The sequence below is a fragment of the Drosophila biarmipes genome, chromosome 2R (assembly GCF_025231255.1).
Source record: "Drosophila biarmipes strain raj3 chromosome 2R, RU_DBia_V1.1, whole genome shotgun sequence".
Taxonomy (NCBI): Eukaryota; Metazoa; Arthropoda; class Insecta; order Diptera; family Drosophilidae; genus Drosophila; species Drosophila biarmipes.
In genome coordinates, this window is record NC_066615.1 from 16115530 (window position 1) to 16136634 (window position 21105).

A 21105-nucleotide genomic window follows, 5' to 3' on the forward strand; every position below is an offset into this window, starting at 1 on the left:
AACAATTTATTCCCAACTAAAATTTTATGGTAATTTCTGTTACTTTCAGTTCTTTCTTTACTTATATACTCTCAAATGATAATTTCTTTCAGAACTTTTCCAATCGTTGGCGTTATTTGTATGGTTTTTTAAAGAATTTATAAGATTGTATCCGGCCGAGATGCGTTTTGCAGTTCTTTGGTTTTGATTTCTCGTCACACAGAGTAACCATTAAGCTCACGAAACTCTCTGATCTTCTAGAGCTCGGATATGAATGCACGCCAGCTGTCGGCCAGCATACCAAAGCGCTGCGACTTTATCCAGGACGCTTGAAGGAGGAGCTATGGCAGCCGCTACTCAGGTTTAGGAAACAGGACGATTCAGGAAACACATCTATTATGTGGATAGTAAAATCTCGGCATATATCACTAGCCCTAGGCAAACATTCCCGAACTACAGCAGCAACAGAAGCAACTGAAATTTGTATTCATGGCAGTAACGTGTAGTTATAGTGTTGTTATTTGAAAACGGAAAAACGGATGCATAATAAATAAGGCCAGTTGTTAAAGATAATGCGGTTGAGTTTTCTTTTAAGCACTACATTTTATTCTTTACATACACAATAATAATAGTAATAATAATAATAATATTTCTCTATATTGCATCAATAACATTAAATATTGTTCATTTTGCTTTGATTCTCCTCACACTTCGGCTCTATACAATAATCGATTCATTTGCTTCCGGTTATATGTCTTTATAATTATTTTATACAAAATTCTCACATTCAGTTAGCATTGTTTAGCAGTTTTTCACATTTATCACTTGTTAACAGTTTTTCATTCGCTTTACTCGACAATCAATTAATCTATTTAACTACATCAACAAATTGATACGTTTAAACAAAGTGCATTGCGGTTGATTGTTGTTGTGTTATTTTGATCTCGATCTCAGATAATAATCGTATTTATAATTATAATAATAATAGTAGAAATCATAATATGCAATATAAAATCGACAAAAATCAATGATAATAAATACAATACAATATATAAACAATAATACACATTAAATAAATCAAATTGCAATTGGATTTGAATGCATGCGAAACGGAGAAACGTAGAAGGATAAACGATGAGGCACACTTTTGCGACGACCCCAAAATTCCTATCAAGTTGAAAAGTGAAAATGGCCTTGGTAGCACCGCTCTACTTGCGCAGGGGATCCAAACTCTCCAGCGAGAAGTCGTCAAGGTTCAGCTGATTTTGCTGCAAAGCATATAAAATATTAATAACAATTTTAAGGCGTTAAACTAATAGAAACCAACCTTAAAAATGGTCGGTCCATTGTTAATTTCAAAGGGATCTGAACCGAATAGATCCGTATTGCCGTTTAGGCCATTGCCCGTTGTCACCGAGGTTAGGCGCCTGGGAGCGGCAATCTTTGGCGGTGGCGCCACTGCAAAGTATATCACATCGTTAATTAAAATTAACACCATTTAAACATCCAAATATTAAAACATACACAATGGCGGCGTAATGTTCAGCTCGCTGGAGAAGCCACTGCTGTTGATGGTACTATTATTGCTTGTGATCAGTAAGCTGCTGTTGGTGTTGTTATTATTTTGCAGCTTGTGATCGTTGTTGTTAACAAACAGCTGCTGGCCAAAACTCTTCGACGGCTCAAAGCCAAACAGATCGTTGCTGATCGCATTCCGACCATTGCTGCCGCTGTCCTGAATCTCATCCGCCCGAGGATCGAAATCGCTATCGGAATCGGAGTTCAGCAACAGCTCGTCCATCTTCTGGCTGTTGCTCTTGCCGCCGATGCTTATCTGGCTGGACAGATTGTTCCGCGGCGGGACAATGGGCAAGAACGAGCTGGGCGACGACGAGTGGGTCGATGCCGTGGTGGAATTGGTGTCAATCAGCAGCTTGTCATCATCTGAAATACATTAGTCCAAATTAGTTTGTTTACGACAAATATCTCTATACAAGCCTACCCAGCTTGCCGTTGCTTAGGGCTTCGGTGGCCACCTCGACACCATTTTGTGGCTCTGTGACTGGCGCTTCCAGGATATCCTTGATGCCCAGATTGAAGAGCAGGGCATCCAGCTCAGCCTTTGGCAATTTGGCGGAAATCTCACGCAGCCGCTCCTTGTAAACGTTTACAGTCTGCTGCAGATGATGGATCTGCTGCTGCGCCTTGCTCAGATTCGTCTTCTCGGTGCTGTCCATGTACTTCCTGTTCATATAAAGCGAGTCGGGGCGTTAAATAAATGATTTGGGTAAACTGAAACCTCAAATTAACCCACCTGTAGGCCAAATCGAAGGCCTGACCAATGGTCAACGTGATATCCGAGGCCAATTTGTTTGAAATGAACACAAAGCACTCGTGGGTCTCCTCCGCTTTGGCACTGCCATCGCCATTTCCGTTCGCATGGCCATTTGTCGCCGGATCGCTGCCGTCCCGCGTCTTCACCGACTTGGCAATGAAACTGAAGAACTTCTTCACGCCCTTCTCGTCCGCACAGTACGAGATGTTGTAGAGCGGAAATTGATGCAGGATCTTGTGGGTGCGCGGCTCCTGGATGGCCACGCCCTTGATGCTAATGGTGATCTCCAGCTTCTTGAACTTCTCCTGGGTGCCCGTCTCCGCCTTCTTCATCTGCTGGGCGAACTGCAGCTTCCGAATGGCCTCCTTGACCACCTCGATGCCCTTGGGCTGGTCCACGCTCAGGTTACCAAAGAACTAGAAGGGAAAGCAATGGAAAACAATGAGAAAAAAGTCAACCATAATGAGTATTAGGTTAAGATACATTAAATAAATATTTATTGCAATTCTTTAATTTTTTTTAAATTTATTCAAACAAAACCTTCTCATTATTATTTATGCTATTCCATTGTGACATTTTAACTTTAACTATTTTTTTATTAGGTAATTGCAACTAAATGGGAATTTTGCTTAACTTAAGAAAAGTTAAGTGCCAAAGTAATTCCACTCAAAAGGTGTTCCATTTCATGGTCGACTTATTGGAAATGCAATACTATCACGTACAGAGTAATAAAAGTTTTATGATCTGGTTTTAAGTCAACATTTTTTAAGGTTACAAAAAAGTCAAATCGGAATGTAATAGAAGCATGGAGGGGATATTTTAAATGTTGTCTTAATAGCATTACTTTAATTGGTACTTAAATGTTTTATTAAGAAAGTACTAATGTATTTTCATAGATTAGCATTAAAGAAATATTAAACACTTTAAAGAGTCAATGGAACATGATAATGCCAGTTTATGACTGCCAATAAAGATTTAAGTACTTTTTGTTCTTATCAATGCTAAATGGAGTGAGAGGGGTTAATTCTGAAGGGTTTAATGCTTGTATTTAACGTTACGTATACGCAACGAGGAACAATTAAGAATGATAAACCTATGGATCATACCTATTCAAGTAAAATATATATTTGTGTTATTTAAAAGCAATGATTTCTGTTCTATTTTAGGTTTAAAATCTAGAGTTCTAGCTTGGAAGGGGAGGCTATCGAAGAGTTTCAAGCTCAACAAAGACACGAATATCTTAGTAGGTTTTTCTCGCCATGTACCGCCTGTCGGGGTCGTCACAGGTGGGCTGGCTGTCCCTTGCTCACCTTGACTAGATAGACCGCGTGTCCGCTGATGAGCTGCTCCGGCGTGTGCAGCCAGTTGCGCTTGCCGTTCTTGGCCTCGCCTTTGGCATCCCCGTTGCTGTTGCTGCCGGTGCCGCCGCCGCTGCCGCCACTGGTGTTGTTGCCCCCATCGGCGGCGTCCTTGTCCTTGTCCTGTTGCTGCTGCTTGCTGCTGTTCTGCTTGTTCCAGAACTTCAGCTGGGCCATCTTGGCCGCCGCCTTGCTGCCGCCAGACGAGCCGCCGCTGTTGGCTGGCTGATAAGGCATTGTTGTGGTCGGCGCCGTTTTTAAGCGTTTCAGGGAGCTGAAAGTGGAAATGGCAGCGGAATTGACAAATGAGTTGCGGATCGAACTTTGCCCAGCATCATTGGGTTTTTCCTCTTAAAGCCCTCGAGTATAAAATATAATGTGCATACAAATGCCAGCTGTCGCCGTACTGCTAATTATCGTTATACAACCAACTGAATCTGAATGTATTCTTTTGGCTAATTGCAAATCGTGCTTCTAGCGAGGGGGAGAGGCACTGGGACAGCAAAGAATCTACAATGAGCGCGGAGATTCGGATCCATGAAAGCCAATCCCATCTGCGTCACCGCAGACTTAAACCTGTTGCCTCCGTCAGCTGTCGAGATCGGTGCACTTGGACCTAGACATTTCTATAAAAAATACACAACAGCTAGTTTTGGAGTTACACAAAGAAAAAATTACCATTCCATGACAAATTTCAATAAACAGGTTTAAAATACAACCGAGATTGTAGGAAATATAAATCACTTATCTATCAACCTTGAGTTTATAATTTTGGCATCTCTCAAATCGGAAAAAAATCACAATGAATCTATTTTTAAAGCACTGAAGTGTGGTTATTGATTAATTGTTTTCTTATTTTTAGTTTTATGCGGGTTTCAAGTAGAGAACCTCAATTTTGTGGAACTTCTGAGCCTAGAGTAGTGTTGGATTTGGGTGTAAAGTAAGTAAATATCCATTTTTTCTCCACTATTTAAAAATTCTGCTTGCACCCTATCAGAATTTCTTACAAAATGAGACTGAAAAGGAGGGCTTCCCTTGTACACTTTATAATTTTTTATCATAAATGAGGTCACTTGACCGCAGACTTTACATACTACATATCCATATTAATAAAATAAGAGGCTGAGTCAGCTTGTGAAATTCTTAAGCTGGTGAATTGACTGGTTTATCAATACTTCAGGCTTTGGATCTTGTTTTGTCCAGGTCCCCCCGACAGTTGCGAAACGCACTGTATGGATGTAAAATTGCACTCAAACAGACGTCATTGTGAAAAGACAATAAGGCAACAGTTTCTCAGAAATAAAACCACACAAACGACAAAAAAAATAAAAAACCATAAACCGAAATTAGAACAAAGTCGCTAAGCTAAGCTGAGCTCACATCGGATCAAAGTCACACCTTGTGGACAGAGATGGTGATGATGTGCCGAACGGAATGGGATCTTTTGTGAGCTCGTTCTTTCGTGCAATTCTCACATTTCGTGCCGTCTCATAATTAAGAAAAATCTTGCAAAAAATTAATGAACCCAGGCTGGTTTCGGTTTTTTGGCTCTCTTTGTTTCGGTCTTGCATGTGTGTCTTTTATAAGTTTGATTTATTTTGGAGTTGGCCAAAAGGCAGGGGAGATTGGGCATGGGGGTTTTCGTTAGGCAATCGCACAAAAGCGAAAGCTAAATTGGCCAAAAACGGCGAGCGACGCTGATGACGACAGCCCGGGTTATAAAATACAAAATTCGAAAATAGCACAACGCCTGCCTTTCGTAGCTAAAAAAAAAAAAAATTAATTAAAATTTAGACTCGAAGCACCCTGTTCCCCGGCAATTGTGCGCAATTACCCCAACAACAACTACACACATTTTGCAAGCGACGAACAAAAGATAATGTCGACAACTAAGCCGCAGATATGCATAAGTTTATGTACTCCGTACAAGTCGGTGTACCACTACGCACATATGTATATCTAACAAAATAAAGCCGAGTCGCGGAAGTAGTTCGCTGCCCATCTTATCGCACTTATGGATGCCGCCCCCACAATTCTTCCCGCTTCGTTTGGAATGCAGACTGCGTGCCAGATCTGGCCATATATCGTCTAAATTGATATTAGCGGACGAGAGCAACTTGACACTGTTTCGCTGGGACTGTCACTTTACAGAAATTGTGAGATAATGGAGGTTTTTCTTGGTATTTCTCCATCAGCTTTTAAGAGGAACCATACGAAGGTTCTTTTTCTGCATATTCACATCTTGAGCTTAGGTTTCATTTATAGGCAAAACCTTATAAGAAATATACCAACATATATTTCAATGGAGCTAGGGCAAACCACTCTAAATTCAGGGCAAAATAAAGATAGTTCGAACTAGTCTACATTAAATGTAGTTTTCAATTTCAGAACTACAACTAAACAAAAAGACTTCCAACCTAAAATATAAGGCTTCAATTTTTTGGGTAAAATTAAAAATAGTGATACGTATTTTATTCTTGGTTTGATTACTATTTAATATTAAAACTACCTCAAGCTGTGTGTTTTTTTGACTGTGAGTCTTCAAAATGGTAAGCTCATAACGATTGTTTTACTTTGTATCTTTCTGAAACTGAGAGCCTTGAGGTCACCTCCCACAAAGCCTTCTCCATCATAAATATTAGATTTAATGATCTAGTGAGCTGACAAGATCTGGCTTGAAATAAGCCAGGCTGCCAGCACTCGGTACTGAGATTGCCAGCGACTGAGATTAGACAAAGTCGTAAAGTACACATCAGATATGCAAATGCGGTAGGAGAGTGTGGCCGCAAGGGGGCGGAAAAGGCGGAGGGGGGTAAAGTTTAAATTCAATTGGGCCTGCGCACTGACTGTGAAATTATTGTGGGCCATTTTCGGTCCTCCATTTTCACTCTCTTTGCTGACTGTGTGTTTTTTGGACTTTAGTTTTATGGCTTTATGTTGCCATGTGTTTACGGGCATTTTCTTTTCATGCTGGCCAGACACTTTCTTTGCCGTTCCCGTTGCCGTTGCCGTTTTGCAGTGCTTCTTGTTTGGCCAACGCAAGGCATTGCACAAGGCTAACAAAAACAAACAAACAAAGTGAAGCGTCGGTGTTTTTTTCAACTTTCATAATTAGCAGAAGCTGAAGCTGGGACACGCGGACCTTGCGTGTCTACTTGCCGTTGTGCGTGACTGTTTCTCTAAGTGTACAGAGAAAAAAACAGGTCGCTATTCAATAATAATGGTATTTTTACACGGGTTTTTTATGAGAATATTGTTATATTGAAATAAATTCTATGTGAGTAGACAAAGGATGGGGAAGCAGAAACCGAGCTGTGATAAACTAAAATATTCTCCATTTTCTAAATTTCAAAATTTATAGATCGCTTAAATTGAAGATATCAACCATTTCTCTTTATGATGATACTAAAATGGGTTCTCTTTATGTGTACTAGTGTTGGAAAGGGATATAATAAACACAACATGGGATTTCATTAGGCACACTGGCACAGAAAACGTTAATTTCAGTGGTTGTTGTAGTGGCTCTTTGAGCACTTTTGCTTTTGGCTTTCTTCATCTTCATCTCCTTTTTCTTTTCTGCACGCACGCATACCGTTACTAGTGGCAGGAGGAGAAGAAGGAGCAGGCACAGTCACAGGCACAACAATTCACCGCTATTTCTGGAGCGCCACGGCGCCAACACAAACGAACGCGACGGGAGACAGCAGCGAATAGCACAACAAAAAAGCTGGGCTCCAACTTTTTCAAGTCGATTCGTTTTGATTCACTTGCGAGAGCAAGACAATGAGAGAGAGAGAGCGTGCAGACGTGCGAGATAAACAATTGTAAAGATTAGAGCAAGAGAGCAATGGTGATTTGTAATTTTAATTTTTTCAAGTGCCATTAAAATTAAACAAAGACTTTGTGTGGATCTCTTGCTCGCTCTATGAATCTCTCTTTTTCTAGTTGTTTCTACCTCTCATTTTCCTCCCACTCAGCGCTCTCTACCTCTTCTCCATCTCTCTCTCTTGACCTGCCTTTCGTTAATGACTCTGCAGAAAATAACGTTTAAAGCGCGACTTTGGCTTTAGTTAATCGCTCACTTACTTTTGCTGCCGCCAAACTATTTTCGCCTGTTTTCACTCGTTATGCTCGCCTTGCCCGTTGATTACAGAAATTAGTTGTTACTTGTTACTTCTTATTTATTAATTACACGCGATGCGAAAACTAAAATTACATTAACAAAAACAACAACAATGGCGGGATGCTGGCAGAGAGAGTTACAAAAACAACGGTTAGTTTTTGTTTTAGCGCGCGAGCTCTCTTTTCTGGGTTTCTATCTCGCTCTCACACTCTTTCCAAGCTGAACTGCGCAAATTTACACGATAACACAGCAGCAGCAACAACAACAACGACCAGCGACAACAACAACAGTGTGCTATGTGGAGTATCCTCTGCACCTTCACGGTCCGCTACTTCGATTTACCGATCACGCGCCCATCAACAAACTGACTGACTGGACTGCGATTCACATTCATTCGGATGGCGACCAAAACACGGCTCTCCAAGCTGCGAGGTCGGGCTCGAAATGGGCCCTCTCTCCGGCTCTCCGGCGCGGATGCACTTCGCGGGAGAGGCTACAGATGTAAAACTAGTTATGGGACAGGTGGTCGGCCAGGTGGAAGCCGGTGTGCGCCCTACGCCGAGTGGTTCATCCGCTCAACTGACTATGAAATTTAAGAACACAAAATATAAAAACATATTTTTTGATCTAAAATAATAATATCCCACTATCTTAACTATCTTTGTTCAGAACCTCAAACTTTTTTTGGAAATACCATTTTTTCTGTTGAGTCCTTATTCTATGTTCAAAAAAAATTATTCCTCCTAATTTGCTAAATTTATACATTTATCAGTAAGCCACAACGAATTACAAATAATATGTTAACACTGCAAACTTTACAATTTTGTTATTCATTTTTTTTGTGTGTCTCATAAATATTATAAACCAATATTCACCCTTCAAATTAAATTAAATAGAGTCTTAGCCATCAGCAAAGTGCAAGTGCACTTGAAAGGCCCACCAGCCACACTCAAAAGGCCGACCCTTTCCAGCGTAGGTGATCTATGATCGGCTGTAGTTTTCTCTTTTGCGGTTGGAGCCTCGCTCCCATACAAACATATGTCCGCTTAGTAATGCCTGTATGTGTGTGGGGGTATTTCTGCTTGTTTACCTGCTGCTTTTCAATTGTTTTACATTTTGCCAGAAAAGTGATTTTTCCACAATTGCCAGAACATACGGCGCTGTCGCGGGATTCCACCGAATTGCTTTTGGCCAATTAAAATTACAGCAACAGGTGGGGCTCACACGCACACATGTAACCCGGTTTGTACCTGAGCGCGCCTGTGTGTGTGTGTGTTTGTAATCTCGACCTGAGGTAAAAACAAAGACAAGGCATTGCTGTTGTTTTTGTTATTAGCCGCAGAAGACGACGAAGAAGAAGAAGAGGCATCGACGAGAGAAATATATTTATTTTCGTGATACGTAATTTCTGGTGCTGTTTGGCCGCTTCAAATACACAAATTGCAATAAAACTGGTTACCCAAGTCGAGCGTATAATAATGTACCAGGATTTTTTGATTGTTGTTGCCGTTGCCCGCTGTTCCGTCGTTGTTGTGGTTGCAGTGGGCTGCTATTGTCTTGCTGCATGCCTTGCATTTTTCCAGTACACATTTTCCTTTTCCATTTTGCCACATTTTAACAGCAGTCCCTTCCCCTTCGACCGCCCCTTTTCCACCCCCTTCCAAAAACCGGCTTGACATAAAGGAGTGTGCGTGAGTAGGCAAGGGTGTGTGTGTATGGGGCAACTGCAATTGGAGTTTCAGTTTGGATGCAGGCACCGTGGAACGGAAATGCCAGTTGGCAAATTAAATTGGCGTGAAAGCTTAAATACCGCAAATAGTTTCTGGTACTTGGGATTAAATGGTTATTTGGTTTCGAGGCTTCGTGTTTCAAGTTTGTTATGAAGTGGGAGCAAACTATTTTTTGTTTTTTATGATGTTTAAGTTTAATTTTTGACGTGCTCTGGAGTATGGATACCAAATTTTTATTCCAGACTTTAGTATAAATAAACTTAGTCGGAGGTAAGTATTACCTTAGAAAATTTTATGTTTGCTTTATCCTAAAATTGTTTGATTGTTGGAGTCCCACTGTGGCAGTTTTTTGACCCACTGTGCTCTCCTTGTCGTATCATTGCATCTGCACACGCTTACACCTCCATTTTTCCCACACCCGGCTCTCCGTCACCACGATCTCTCTCTTTATCTCTGGCTTTTAAGCTCCTGTTTGGGCTTACATCTCCGCTCAGTATTGACCATTTACAGTTAGAGGCCGCTCGCTGCGCCGCTGACAGCAAATATTGCAGCTATTATTGGCATTTTCTCTCCCGCTGCAATTTTATTACCCGTTTCCTTTCCGCCGGCCAAAAGGAAAACTCCGAAAGGCTTTTCATTGAGAGATTTTCCTGGCGAACAACAGGGTGACCTGAGCACATGTAAATATTTTTAATATTTTGAAAAGCTTAACATTTAATAAGAAACGTGTGTTTAAAAATGTTTAAAATCGAAATTCAATAAAAAAAAATTATATACAATTTGAAGACTTTGTTATTTTTCTAAATTTGTAAATTAAATTAAATTTCCCAACATTTATTAACAACATTTCATTATATTTATACTATATGCTTTTACATACCACTTCCTAAGACCAGATCCTTAACCAAGAACATGAAAGGCCAAGCTGTAATAGCGAGTTCCAATGTCTACTTATCGAGGGGGCGTCGAAACGCCCCTTATTTGCAAGTAATAATGGCCTTTAAAAATTCACAATTGCATTCTGATTGGAGTCTTTAAAATTGCTATCGTCGCCAAGGGGCGTTGACAGCGGATGTTTGGTTAGGGGAGGAGAGACGGGGTCTGTCGGGGACTTCAAGTTTCGTCGCACATGACTTTATCTTGGCGTCGTTTTCATCATCGTCGCAATAGAGTTCAAAGGCCCAATTAACCAAATAAAATGCATGAAACCAGAAAACACTTTTTACCCATTGTTTTATAAGGCGAAATGTCATTAAATGGTATTGTAAATATTTCTGTGCAGCGATCAAATGGCAGCCGAAGCCAGTTATTCTTGTTGCCTTTGCAGCTCGTAGGAACGTGCTGGTATTTTTCAAGCGCAATCGTTTGGGTTTTCAGTCTGAGTTTTGAGGTTTTCAGCTTATGAGCCTGGGTGCGGAGCCGGTGTCATCAGCATAATTTACGTGCCGATGCCCGCCCATCCGAGAGTCACGTTTCCAACTCACGCTCCTTATCACATGTCGTTAAGAGGAGAAACACTTGTAGAAAATCGGAGGAAATCAAAGTACATGCTAGATGTGGGGGCTACGATCGAGTATTAACCCATCCAACTATCTCAAAATTGACTTTATATAACTTCCACATCTTAAAGATATTATGCACATTTTTAACTTTTTAACATTTCAGAACTTAAATTTCTCTATAAAACTAGAACTCAGAAGTTCCAAGCGTTTGAACATAAGCTAAAAATAATAATACATCTTAATAAAATATAATAATGAATGGATCATAATTTACAATTCAGAAGCTCGAAGTAAGGAAAAACGAATTAAATATAACAAAAGTCAATCGAAGCAATTCAAGTTATTTATAGAAGAACATTTACAATAAGGACTCTATTTAATGAACTGGAATTAAACTTATCAATGTTTATACCTGTTCTAGTGTCAAATATTCAGAAGCTGGAAAGACAATTAGGAGACAATTGCTACCATTTTAGTATTAATGCCTATTTTATCTTTCCAGCTATGACCAGTTTTAATAAAAAAGTGAAGCTTCAATAAGGCGGAAAATTGCATTTATAACATTATGAGTTTCAATTAAATTTTGGTTTCATAAATTCAACGGAACTTCCATATCATGAAAACCAAAATATCAGCTTCTTGCATGAAATAGTTATCTTTTCACCTTATGTTTTTGACTAATTGGAATTTTTGTTAAAATTTCTAAGCAACTAATCTAAAATATGTGCAAGTTGAGATGATATTTTAAGACAGTTTACTCTAAAAAAACATTAATATAATAATCCTCCAAGGGACAACAAAATGTGCCTTATTTTTTTCTTAAAAACCCCGAATGTTCCCCATGCCCGTTCATCTTAGGGGATTCCCACTGCGTATGCAAATGAGCAGCGCTTATCTCGTTTAGCCGCTGATCAGTGCTTATCAGTGGGCCCTGAACGCCCCCAATAAAAGCACGAAACACAAACGCAGATCTCACGCACACGGGCATGCACACATTTCGAGTAATTCAATTATTTTGTGTATTATTTTCAATGTGCAACAAAAGCGACAATAAAATAACAAGCCAGCGGCAATGGCAGTACAGGCGACTTATCAGCGTGTTGCTGCTGTTGTTGCAATGCTTGTTGCTGTTGCTGCTGCTGATGTTGTCGTCGATTTCAAACTGGCACTGACTGGCACTGGCACACAGCTACAACCACAGGCGCAGCTATAGCAATTATTCTGTGTTCGCTTCAGTCGCCGCCCGTTGATTTTGATAGAGCCCGAGACTTCCGCTGGCCGAGGGGGCGGTGGGCCGCAAGAGGGGAGGGGGCAAAGGCGGAAAAGTGCGGGGTCGGCGGCTGGAAAAGTCCAAGGAAATTTGGCGAAAGTGGGTGCCTTTCCAAAAAGGGCAGCTAACAGCTAATTTTATATGAATACATTGTATTGATGGCACAACAACCTTAAAGATAGTGTCACAACCCAACAAAATACCTGGACAATCTAGAAACCACACTAATCAATTATTATTATTGCACATTTATTTGATGATTTATCTATAAATGTTTAAATTATGGAGCTTTATAATCAGTTTATAGAGATTGAATTAAATAACCCAGATCCAAAGATGTCGCAGCCTGCTCATGCATTTTGCAGATAAAGAAAATATTTATTTTCGTTCTCTTCTTATCTCACGGAAAAAGTTGTGTGCTGGTATAGGAGCTGAAAAACGTATTAAAATAGTATACAATTGGCACTAACATTGTCGTAAAATGTATACAAAACTGGTAATGAACTTTGATGAGCAAGTCGTTTATATATTTCATGAGACTAAAATAAAAAATGTTATGGAATGTGTTGTCGATATAATTATTATATTAAATTTATGTTATAATGTAAATTATAAACTGCTCTTTTTCAAAACTAGTTCAAGTGTTATACTTTTTACTATTGTTCATATAAGGATGGCTGCCAGGTATATAAATACAAAAAAAAATAAATTTCATTAAATTCAAAAAGTGTTTTGAATAGCGCGCTCAGGTAACGAGCTCTTAAGACGAGTTGGCACTGCCAATAAATATAGTTATCGATTTCAGTAGTGCTGTAAAACCGCCAAGCTCCACTGCGCACAGTTAATAGCTTTGGTGGTGCCAGAAGGCTCGAAACCATTTGCTATCGATTCTGCTTTGGTCGCCTTTATTTAAAATAAACCCATTGTATTCATTTTAAATGTCTGTTTTCTGAGCTCTGCCATATAATAATTTAATTTTATTGTGTTTAATGCAAAACGATAACAAAATATCTTTGAGCGCCTTCGACTGATTCTCAATAGCAGAGTCCGGCAACTCTGCCGCCATCTGTTCCACAGTTTGACATGCACACAGTTTTGGAGTAACTCAAAATATTTTCGCTATGGTTTTTTTTTTAATAATTTCGTGTGTGAAACGGTGATATTATTGATTTTCTATTGCATTTAACGCACTGGCCAGCTGGGACAGATCGAATTCCGGCGAAAGACTCCACGGATCCCGCACACGGGGGCAGTGAAAAAGTTTTGTTTACCTTTTTTTCGATATCCCAGAGTTCTGCGATTTCCCTGCCACTGTGTGCGTGTGCGAGTGCCCGTGTGTGCGTGCGTGTGTGTGTGTGTGCGTGCGAGCTGGTGTGCAAAAATGGAAATGCATTCTCGATGAAATAAAATGAAACAAATGTGCCAACCGCTCAAAAGTAGTGCATTCTAAAATTGGTTGCTAAAGCTGCGCACATGGAAAATGCGCCCGATATCTCCACCAGCGCTTCGTCTTCTTCTTCTTCTGCCACCACTTCCACACTGAAACTCCAAAGTAAGTCGGCCCCAACTCCCCCCGCCCCCCCGTCAATATACATATCATATCTGCGGCAAGGCCCCCTGTATCTCCGATTTTCGACCTGATAACCGTGCTCTCCCTGATATTGGTTTTCCAATTAGTTTTTGTTTTGTTGTGTTTCGCTTCGCGTTGCGTTTTGTTGGGGGTTTCTCTGGGCCCTTAACCCACTGGTGCGCACTGGTGTTGTTGGGATAGTTATTATGATTGCTTAAAACCCAATAGATTTTCATCACTGTAGGACTACAGTGGTTGGGTTGGATTCTTTGAAAATTCCTATAGACCCAATCAGCTGTTCGTTGGGTTTATTCATATTGTATACATGGGGGTGAAATTGTAAACGTTTATATTTTTGTAAACCTTTACTTGCTAGATAAGATTTGGGAATAATTTCTTATAGATAGCATATCTCTGCCTCAGCAACTGTAGTTGTAGTTAGTAATAAAGGTGTTTAATATTTTTAGGGTTTATAATTATGGGAAAATTATCAAAAAAATCCCCGAAGGTTCGACGCTTATTTTTTGTTTGAAAATAAGTGATAAACAAAAAGGCGAACAACAAAAGTAGTCTAGACTTTGAATTATAATCGGGTGAAGCAATCATAAACTGATAAACCCTATCAATGGTTTTTGGTCTTGAATATTTTGCGGGTTTAGTCATCTTTGATTTGTCCTCTTTCTTAACCCTTTGGCGGCAATCTATGTGCAGAATCTATTGACATATTTATCGAGCTCCTTCCCCAGCTGGCATATCTAACGCTCTTTTGATTTATGCTTCTAATAAAAATTCAATAGACTTGCAATTTGTCCAGCTACCCAGAAAGTTTTGTATCCCCCTAGCCTCCTTCTCCGCCAAGAGTAGAAAGCACGTGGTAAAGCACGGTGGAACAATGCAAGAATAACTCAAAAACAATTTTTTTTTGGAAAAGAAAAAAAGAAGTTTGGAGTATACCCTAAATTTATAAATTTAATTTATTGATTTAATTTATGAATTCATAGAATACACAAAATAATAAAAATAAAAATAAAAATTTATGAATACCTTCCATAAATTTTTTTCTTTTTTAAGTAAGATTACTATATACATTATAATATATATCTAGGGTGCTACCAAATAAATTAATATTATAAAACCGAAATATTTTAACAGGATCATTGTTTCTTACCATAAGGCAATTAAATCAGTTGAACTTAAAGTTGCGTTGGCAGTCCAGGTGTCTTTTTCCAACAACCGGTTCCGCTGAAACCTGAAATTAATATAACTAGGGATCATGCCTGAAAACATTCCCATACCGAATTTGAAAATTATTTGCCCCACTGTGGCTGCTCCGTTGCACATCAAAAGCCGCGACGAGCGCAAAAATAAGCGAAGCTTCAGCCAAGAGTGTTTTATGTGTAACGCGGCTCCCTGATCCCCGCCAACCAACCCGCCGGAATCCTCGGATCCCCATACCTGGCTTGTTGTGGCTGCTCTGCCATACATTACAATGAAGTATGTGCGCCCGAATGGATGGCCAGCCAACGGCCTGTGGCCCCACCTATGGGTTCTATTCCGATCCTGGTCCGAATCAGGAGGTTTATTTTGCCTGGCGGCAGGCGACCTTTTTGCACAGACAGTCAAAAAAGCAAGAGCAGGGGGCGCCGACACTTGTCCACTTGGGGTCAGATGGCATGTGGCGCTTTCCTAACCACCCGAATCCCCCAACACACCCACTTTTCCGCTTTTCCCCAAAACACAGCCAACTGAAGGCGGCGTCAACGGCTAATTATGACCCGCACGTTTTTGCGAAAACAAACACACATGGCTTGGGGGTGTGGAAAGCATTGGGTGGCGGGAAAATTCAGGGGAGGGAGGAGGGGGTAAACTAGGGGAGCCGGACAAGTGTTTAGGCTACATTTTAAAATGTTTCCGGCGCGCACTTTACGTTCCGTGTCGCTTTCAGCCTTGAGAGTCTATATTTGGCAACGCATGCCAGGGCAGGGACCCCCATTTTCCTCTGTCCCTAAATCTAGCCCCCCTTGGCCCCTGGAAAAACCTACCCCCATTACTTTCTCCCCCTTTCTTGGCTGGAGACTCGCTGTTTGTTTGTTGCACTTTTATTGCGTTTTGTGCCGGGGTTCCTCGGCTAAGTAGTCCTTCGTCCCTGCCATAAACATGTCGTCTTTCGCTTGATTTAGCGTTTGGCTACCACCCCGCCAAACCCCCCAATTGTTGGCCAACGAAATAGAGTGTCCGAGCCACTGACCGCTCTAGGCATACGCCGCGTATACGTAATGCTTTTTTTTGGGGGACCCTGGGAAAGTGCAACAATGGCAGCCACGCCTCCTGCTCCGTCACATGCGCTTCTAATTCAAAGCTTTCGCCACTCGATCGAGATGGAGTCATAAATCTTGTGGCGCTCATGAAGTTTCCATTGAATCTGCATACAATGGGGCTGGTCGCTTTTTGGGGCCACTCTAAATTGCTCGATTCAAGAATGTGGTCTCGAAATCGAGAACAAAACGTTTCGGAAGCACTTAAATCATAAAGGAGCTGTCATGATTTAGGATCAGATTTTGAAAAAAAAGCCAGATTTTTTCAAAATTTTTATACCTTTTCTATAAATCTGTATTTGGTAAAGAATGTTCAAGGGTTCATAGACGAAGTTTAATTTAATATGTATGCGGTTTCTTTCAGAAGTTAAGATATCTATCAAGTTAGCTAATTTCAATTAATAACAAATTGATTGTTTCAAACTCTAGTGCAAAATACTTTATGAAAAATGTCCTTATTCGATTATTTTTGAGATGTTTTCTTTGCTTATTCCTTTGCCAAATGCTTTACAAAAAACCCTATAAATCCCAAGGAATCTTTCGCATTTAAAGCGGCTTTCAAGAGGATTTTATTTATCTTTTCACCTACCAATAAATGAACTCTTTAATATTTTAGTCCAAAAAACTTATAGATTTTTTCTTTATTGCTTTTCAGGCCAAATCAATTCCAAAAATGTCCTGATCCGATCGCAGAGCAGCGGCAAGCTAAGCAGCAATGAAGCCAAATCAGCGAAGGCAACAGCAGCAACCAGTACAACGACGACCCTGCGAGCGGCCAAGCTCAAGATCGGGGCCATGCAACAGCAGAAGCAGCAACTCCAGCAGCAGCAGCAGCAACACCAGGCCGCGAACGGCAGCAACATTATCCTGCTGCGCGGCACTCGCAACGAGAATGGCCAGATTATCATCCAGAACAAACAGGACATACTCAGCCTGCTCAACGAACAGCAGCAGCAGCAGGAGAAGAGCCACTCCTCCACGGCCATCACGCTCAATCAATTGCCCACGGCCACCACGGTGGCTAGGAAGACCATTGTGCAGACCTCGAGCGGAACTACCAGCGGCAGCAACTCCACCATTTCCATTGTGGCCAGTGGCAACAGCAGCAGCAACAAGGAGGCCAGCAGCAATACGATCCTTCTGCAAACGCCCATCAATGCCAGTCAGTTGGAGAGCGTTTTGAAGGCCCAGGAGCGTTCCAAACAGGCGAATGCCACGCAGACCAAGCTGGCGGAGCGGCCCTTTATGCTGAAGCACGTAAGGAAATGTAATATTATTTATTTTTACATGTAATTAACTTTTTTTAATACCCTTACAGGCCTCTCGCAGCCTCAGCACTGAGAGCAACTGCGACAGCAAGTCCCCTTTTGTCCTGCAAACGCTGAAGCGTCTTGAGAAGTCCCAATCCATCCTGGTCATACGCAACTCCACGGCCACCTCCTCGGCAGCCACTACTTCCATGGCCACCTCGCCACCAACTGGCAATAGTATTGCCACCTCAAGTATTCTAAGCGTGACACGCACCTCGAAGGCGGCCAAGGGCGTGGCAGGGGCTCTGCACAAGCTCAAGGCGGCGGCGGCAACAGCAACAGCGGCCACAAGTGGAGGAGCAACATCAGCTGGTGTCACCTCATCAACCACAGCCACCACCATACTTAGGCTAGGAAAAAGTGCCACCACACTGGCCATTAACGGAGGCAGCAAGCTAGAGGCAACGACAACCACAACAACAGCAGCCACAGTAGCAGCAGCAGCAACAGCGACCACGACAACATCAAATAAATTGCCCAACGCGGTGACAACCGAGCAGCAGCAGCAGCAGCAGCAGCAGCAGCAGCAACCATCGACAACAACGCAAACGAATGTGCCACTTGGGAACGGTAAGTCTCGAGGATTTGGTATCACCGAATTTCAAATGGGACGCATAAATTGCTAGCGGCGATTTCGGCAGGTGTTGCTGCTGCAGGTGCATTTGCATCGGGACCCGAAAACAAAGCCTGACGCAGTCTCCGGGCTGTAGATATCCCTTCTTTGTTATCCCCATTTTGGCGGCTCTCTCTATTCGGTCTAACTTCCATTTCTGTTTAGTTTCGCTGAAATTTTTGCTGATTTACCAGGAATTTTTGGGAGGACGTGGCTTGCCTAACAATTATTCAATTAAATCGCATAGCGTCTTGACCGCCCCCTCGGGGCTTCGGCTGCACTCAGCTGTGAATCCCATTGATTTTCACACCCGAATCAGTCGGCTGCTCCCTGGTGTCCGGTGTTTTGCTTTTGGCCGGGGCAAAACAAACAGCCAACATCGGGGGGCCGGCCTGTGTGTGCCGTCTTCATTAGCGCTGTGTGTGCTGAGTAACAAGTTACGAGTTATCAGAAAGTTTCCACCAAGTGGCGGCCGGCTCAATGGTTTCCAAGGAACACAACAAAAAAAGAAAGCAAATCAATTCGTTTGGGCGTAAAGTGCTCAAGACTTTCAATGATTCCAATTTGAGCCAATTGAAAGTTGCAACTTTACTTGGGAAAGCTTTTTCTTAAGAAAATTTCTAGTACTGGATGATACCTTTCTATAATTGAACAGAAATTTATTAAAATCCTATAATTACATTTATTTTATATTTATTTTATTTATTATTTATTTTTTTATATTAACATTTTTATAGTCCTCCTCTTTGAGACCTTTTATAGTCTTTTTCAAGTACTAAAAGAAAAATTGAATGTTCAAAATAATTTTCTTTTACGCAAAATAGTTACTCTTTCCACATAAAAGTATAAACAGTAACCAAATCAACAATACACATGACTATTTTAAAAAGTTATTTACCTTTCGTTACAGATACATATATATACTTAAAAGTCTCTTTATATTTCAAAATCTATTTTTAATTTAGTTCTTTTAATTATCAATGTTATGTTGCTGTCAAAAGCTTTATGACATGTGATTAACTAACTGACCGGTTCTATTTTAAAAATCGTCATGGCAACCTAAATCACATGTGTTTAGTTGTAAACTGGATTAAAAATATAAGTCCATAAAGGGTTGAACTGTGGAGCCTCCATGGTTTTTTAAATCAATTCAGTGTCCTGAGACCGTAATCTATAATTTTTCTGTAACTAAAGATTTTTTGTTTTAATTTTTGAGACCCTATTTTCGGCCATTAAATATCATCTGCTGGACCAGTAATAATGTTTATTTTTTAAGATTTAAACTACTCCTTGGCCATGCCCACGCATTTGGCAGTGCTTAATAAATTTTCGGAAGATTCCCCCGAGATCCAAGTGCCGATTAGCCAAGTTGACAACTCGAAAGCGGTGGGGAAACGCCCTGGGAATCGGGCAATGTGCTGAGGTCCACAGAAAAAGTCGCACTCGAGAGATTCGTGGGGGAGCAGCGATGATTATTGCACTCGATACATGAGTGCCGTCTTGGCCGGCGATTCTGCTGACGGGCCAAAACGATGGGCGAAGTGTCTAAGTGATTTTTAAGCCAGATTCGAGTTATGGCCAGAGGCAACCTCTCGTTTCGTGGGGGTGTCGAGCTGCCGAGTTGCCGAGTTGCCGTCGACATATTGCACAGCTCAAGTATTGCTGATGTTTCAATTGCCCAACGACTGTGTCTACATATGTGTGCTGAATGCAGACTTTTAGAAGATCTCTATCTGATTTGCAGTTAAACAAATGCAAATGCAAAAGCAGACAACTTTGCCCGCTTGCATTTTATTGATAAAACTTCTGCCAGCTCTGAATTTAAAATATTTTAATTTAGTTCGGCTTTAGTTTCGGCAACCGTTGTTGTTTTTCCGGGTATCCTATCATATTCGCCATGGCCATTAGCTAAAAGGCGGCCAACATTCAAAAAAAAAAGAAGCAAAATAAGGAAAACTGAAATAAAGCCACGAAATTTGCCTTTCGGTGAGCTCTTCTATCACTCGGTTTTTTTTTCGCCTGAAAGCCAAGCAAATTAAACATATTACCCCCCACACACATGTGGAGCCCTGAGATACTTTTGCATGCAAGTCTCGTCAGCAAAAAAGAAATAATCTAAAAAAATCAGAAAAAGCGTTACAATTCGTTTGCCACTGTTTTTTGTGCATTTTTCTTCAAAAATCCTTCTGGCCGAGCCTTGTGTGCTTCATTATCATTATTTGAGTCCGCTCCTCTGTCTCTTTCCTTGAGCACATAATTGCCAAGAGAAATAAAAAAGTTGGCGCTTTGTTTTGCACAAAACTTTTGCATTTCCGTTGTTATGAAACTTGAGCGCTTCCAAAAAAATGGGGAAAAAAAGCTGTTAGTGAGTGAAAAAAATTGTCTGAAAAGGGAAAGAATAGGGTCGGCTCTACAATCTTTTCGTGTGAGTTAAATTACAAAATATGATGGCCGGCGCCTGGCACCACTTCACACAGAACTAAAAAAGAGGGAGAGGTGGGATCGAGCCAGGTTTCGTCCTGTAGGTGGCTAATTAGATAACACTGGGCCTAATTTGACGCTGCCACGCCCACTGTCCGCCCTTGCTTTCCACTTGTTTTTCCCTTCACACACAGGACACCTCGTTTGATTATTGTGTCAAAGTCCTGCCTTTTGTTTTCTTTGGTCTTTTACCCACTTTTAGGCGGTGTTTGCCATGCCCTGATTTGCTTTGGCCATTTGTGCCGCATTTCATTTTAGAACTCTAATCACACATTAATTCCTCGAATTCAATTGCTCGTTTTTTAGCGCTCATTTAGACGAGGCTGCAGTTTAATTGCAGTGTGTTGGTGTCAAAGGTGACAGATTCTATGTTTTTTTTTATTAATAAGTTGTCTTTTAAGTTCTTACCGAAATGCGAAATTCTTGAACAGAAATTTCCACACGTTAAATAAAATATTGCAGAAGAAAATATTGAGATTGTTCGAATACGTGCTGTAAGGAGTCTTGAATTGTACCCTC

At 41.0% G+C, this 21105-nt stretch overlaps 2 protein-coding genes across 9 annotated transcripts in view; one reads left to right on the forward strand and one right to left on the reverse strand.

The window, feature by feature from the left end:
• Positions 1-562: 562 nt before the first annotated feature.
• On the reverse strand, positions 563-8163 carry LOC108036398 (PTB domain-containing adapter protein ced-6). 2 transcript variants are annotated; one of them, XM_017112515.2, is made up of 7 exons: positions 7759-8163; positions 3625-3946; positions 2294-2730; positions 1982-2223; positions 1504-1923; positions 1307-1437; positions 563-1247 (listed from the first exon to the last, which is right to left on the reverse strand). In XM_017112515.2, the coding sequence occupies exons 2-7, from the start codon at positions 3907-3909 to the stop codon at positions 1188-1190; spliced, it is 1575 nt and encodes a 524-aa protein (XP_016968004.1). In that variant the 5' UTR covers positions 3910-3946; positions 7759-8163; the 3' UTR covers positions 563-1187. The 2 variants fall into 2 exon arrangements, with proteins under 2 accessions (XP_016968004.1, XP_016968005.1); XM_017112516.3 differs by lacking the exon at positions 7759-8163 and adding an exon at positions 7265-7376.
• A 5220-nt stretch (positions 8164-13383) lies between these two features.
• The window catches only part of LOC108036429 (calmodulin-binding transcription activator 2), a 41984-nt gene continuing 34262 nt past the window's right edge, over positions 13384-21105 (forward strand). For all 7 annotated transcript variants that reach the window (XM_017112563.3, XM_017112561.3, XM_017112564.3 and 4 more), the window contains exons 1-3: positions 13384-13849; positions 16838-17439; positions 17501-18062. In XM_017112563.3, coding sequence (XP_016968052.3) covers positions 13771-13849; positions 16838-17439; positions 17501-18062 — 1243 coding nt within the window. In that variant the 5' untranslated portion in view covers positions 13384-13770. The remainder of the gene's footprint in view (positions 13850-16837; positions 17440-17500; positions 18063-21105) is intronic.

Excerpts from the sequence above, each read along its gene's own strand:
- LOC108036398 (XM_017112515.2), bottom strand. The coding sequence starts at position 3,909 with ATGCCTTATCAGCCAGCCAACAGCGGCGGCTCGTCTGGCGGCAGCAAG. Across the intron at positions 2,731-3,624 it reads ACGCGGTCTATCTAGTCAAG|TTCTTTGGTAACCTGAGCGT; the intron begins GTGAGCAAGGGA and ends TTTCCCTTCTAG. Across the intron at positions 1,438-1,503 it reads GAACATTACGCCGCCATTGT|TGGCGCCACCGCCAAAGATT; the intron begins GTATGTTTTAAT and ends TATACTTTGCAG.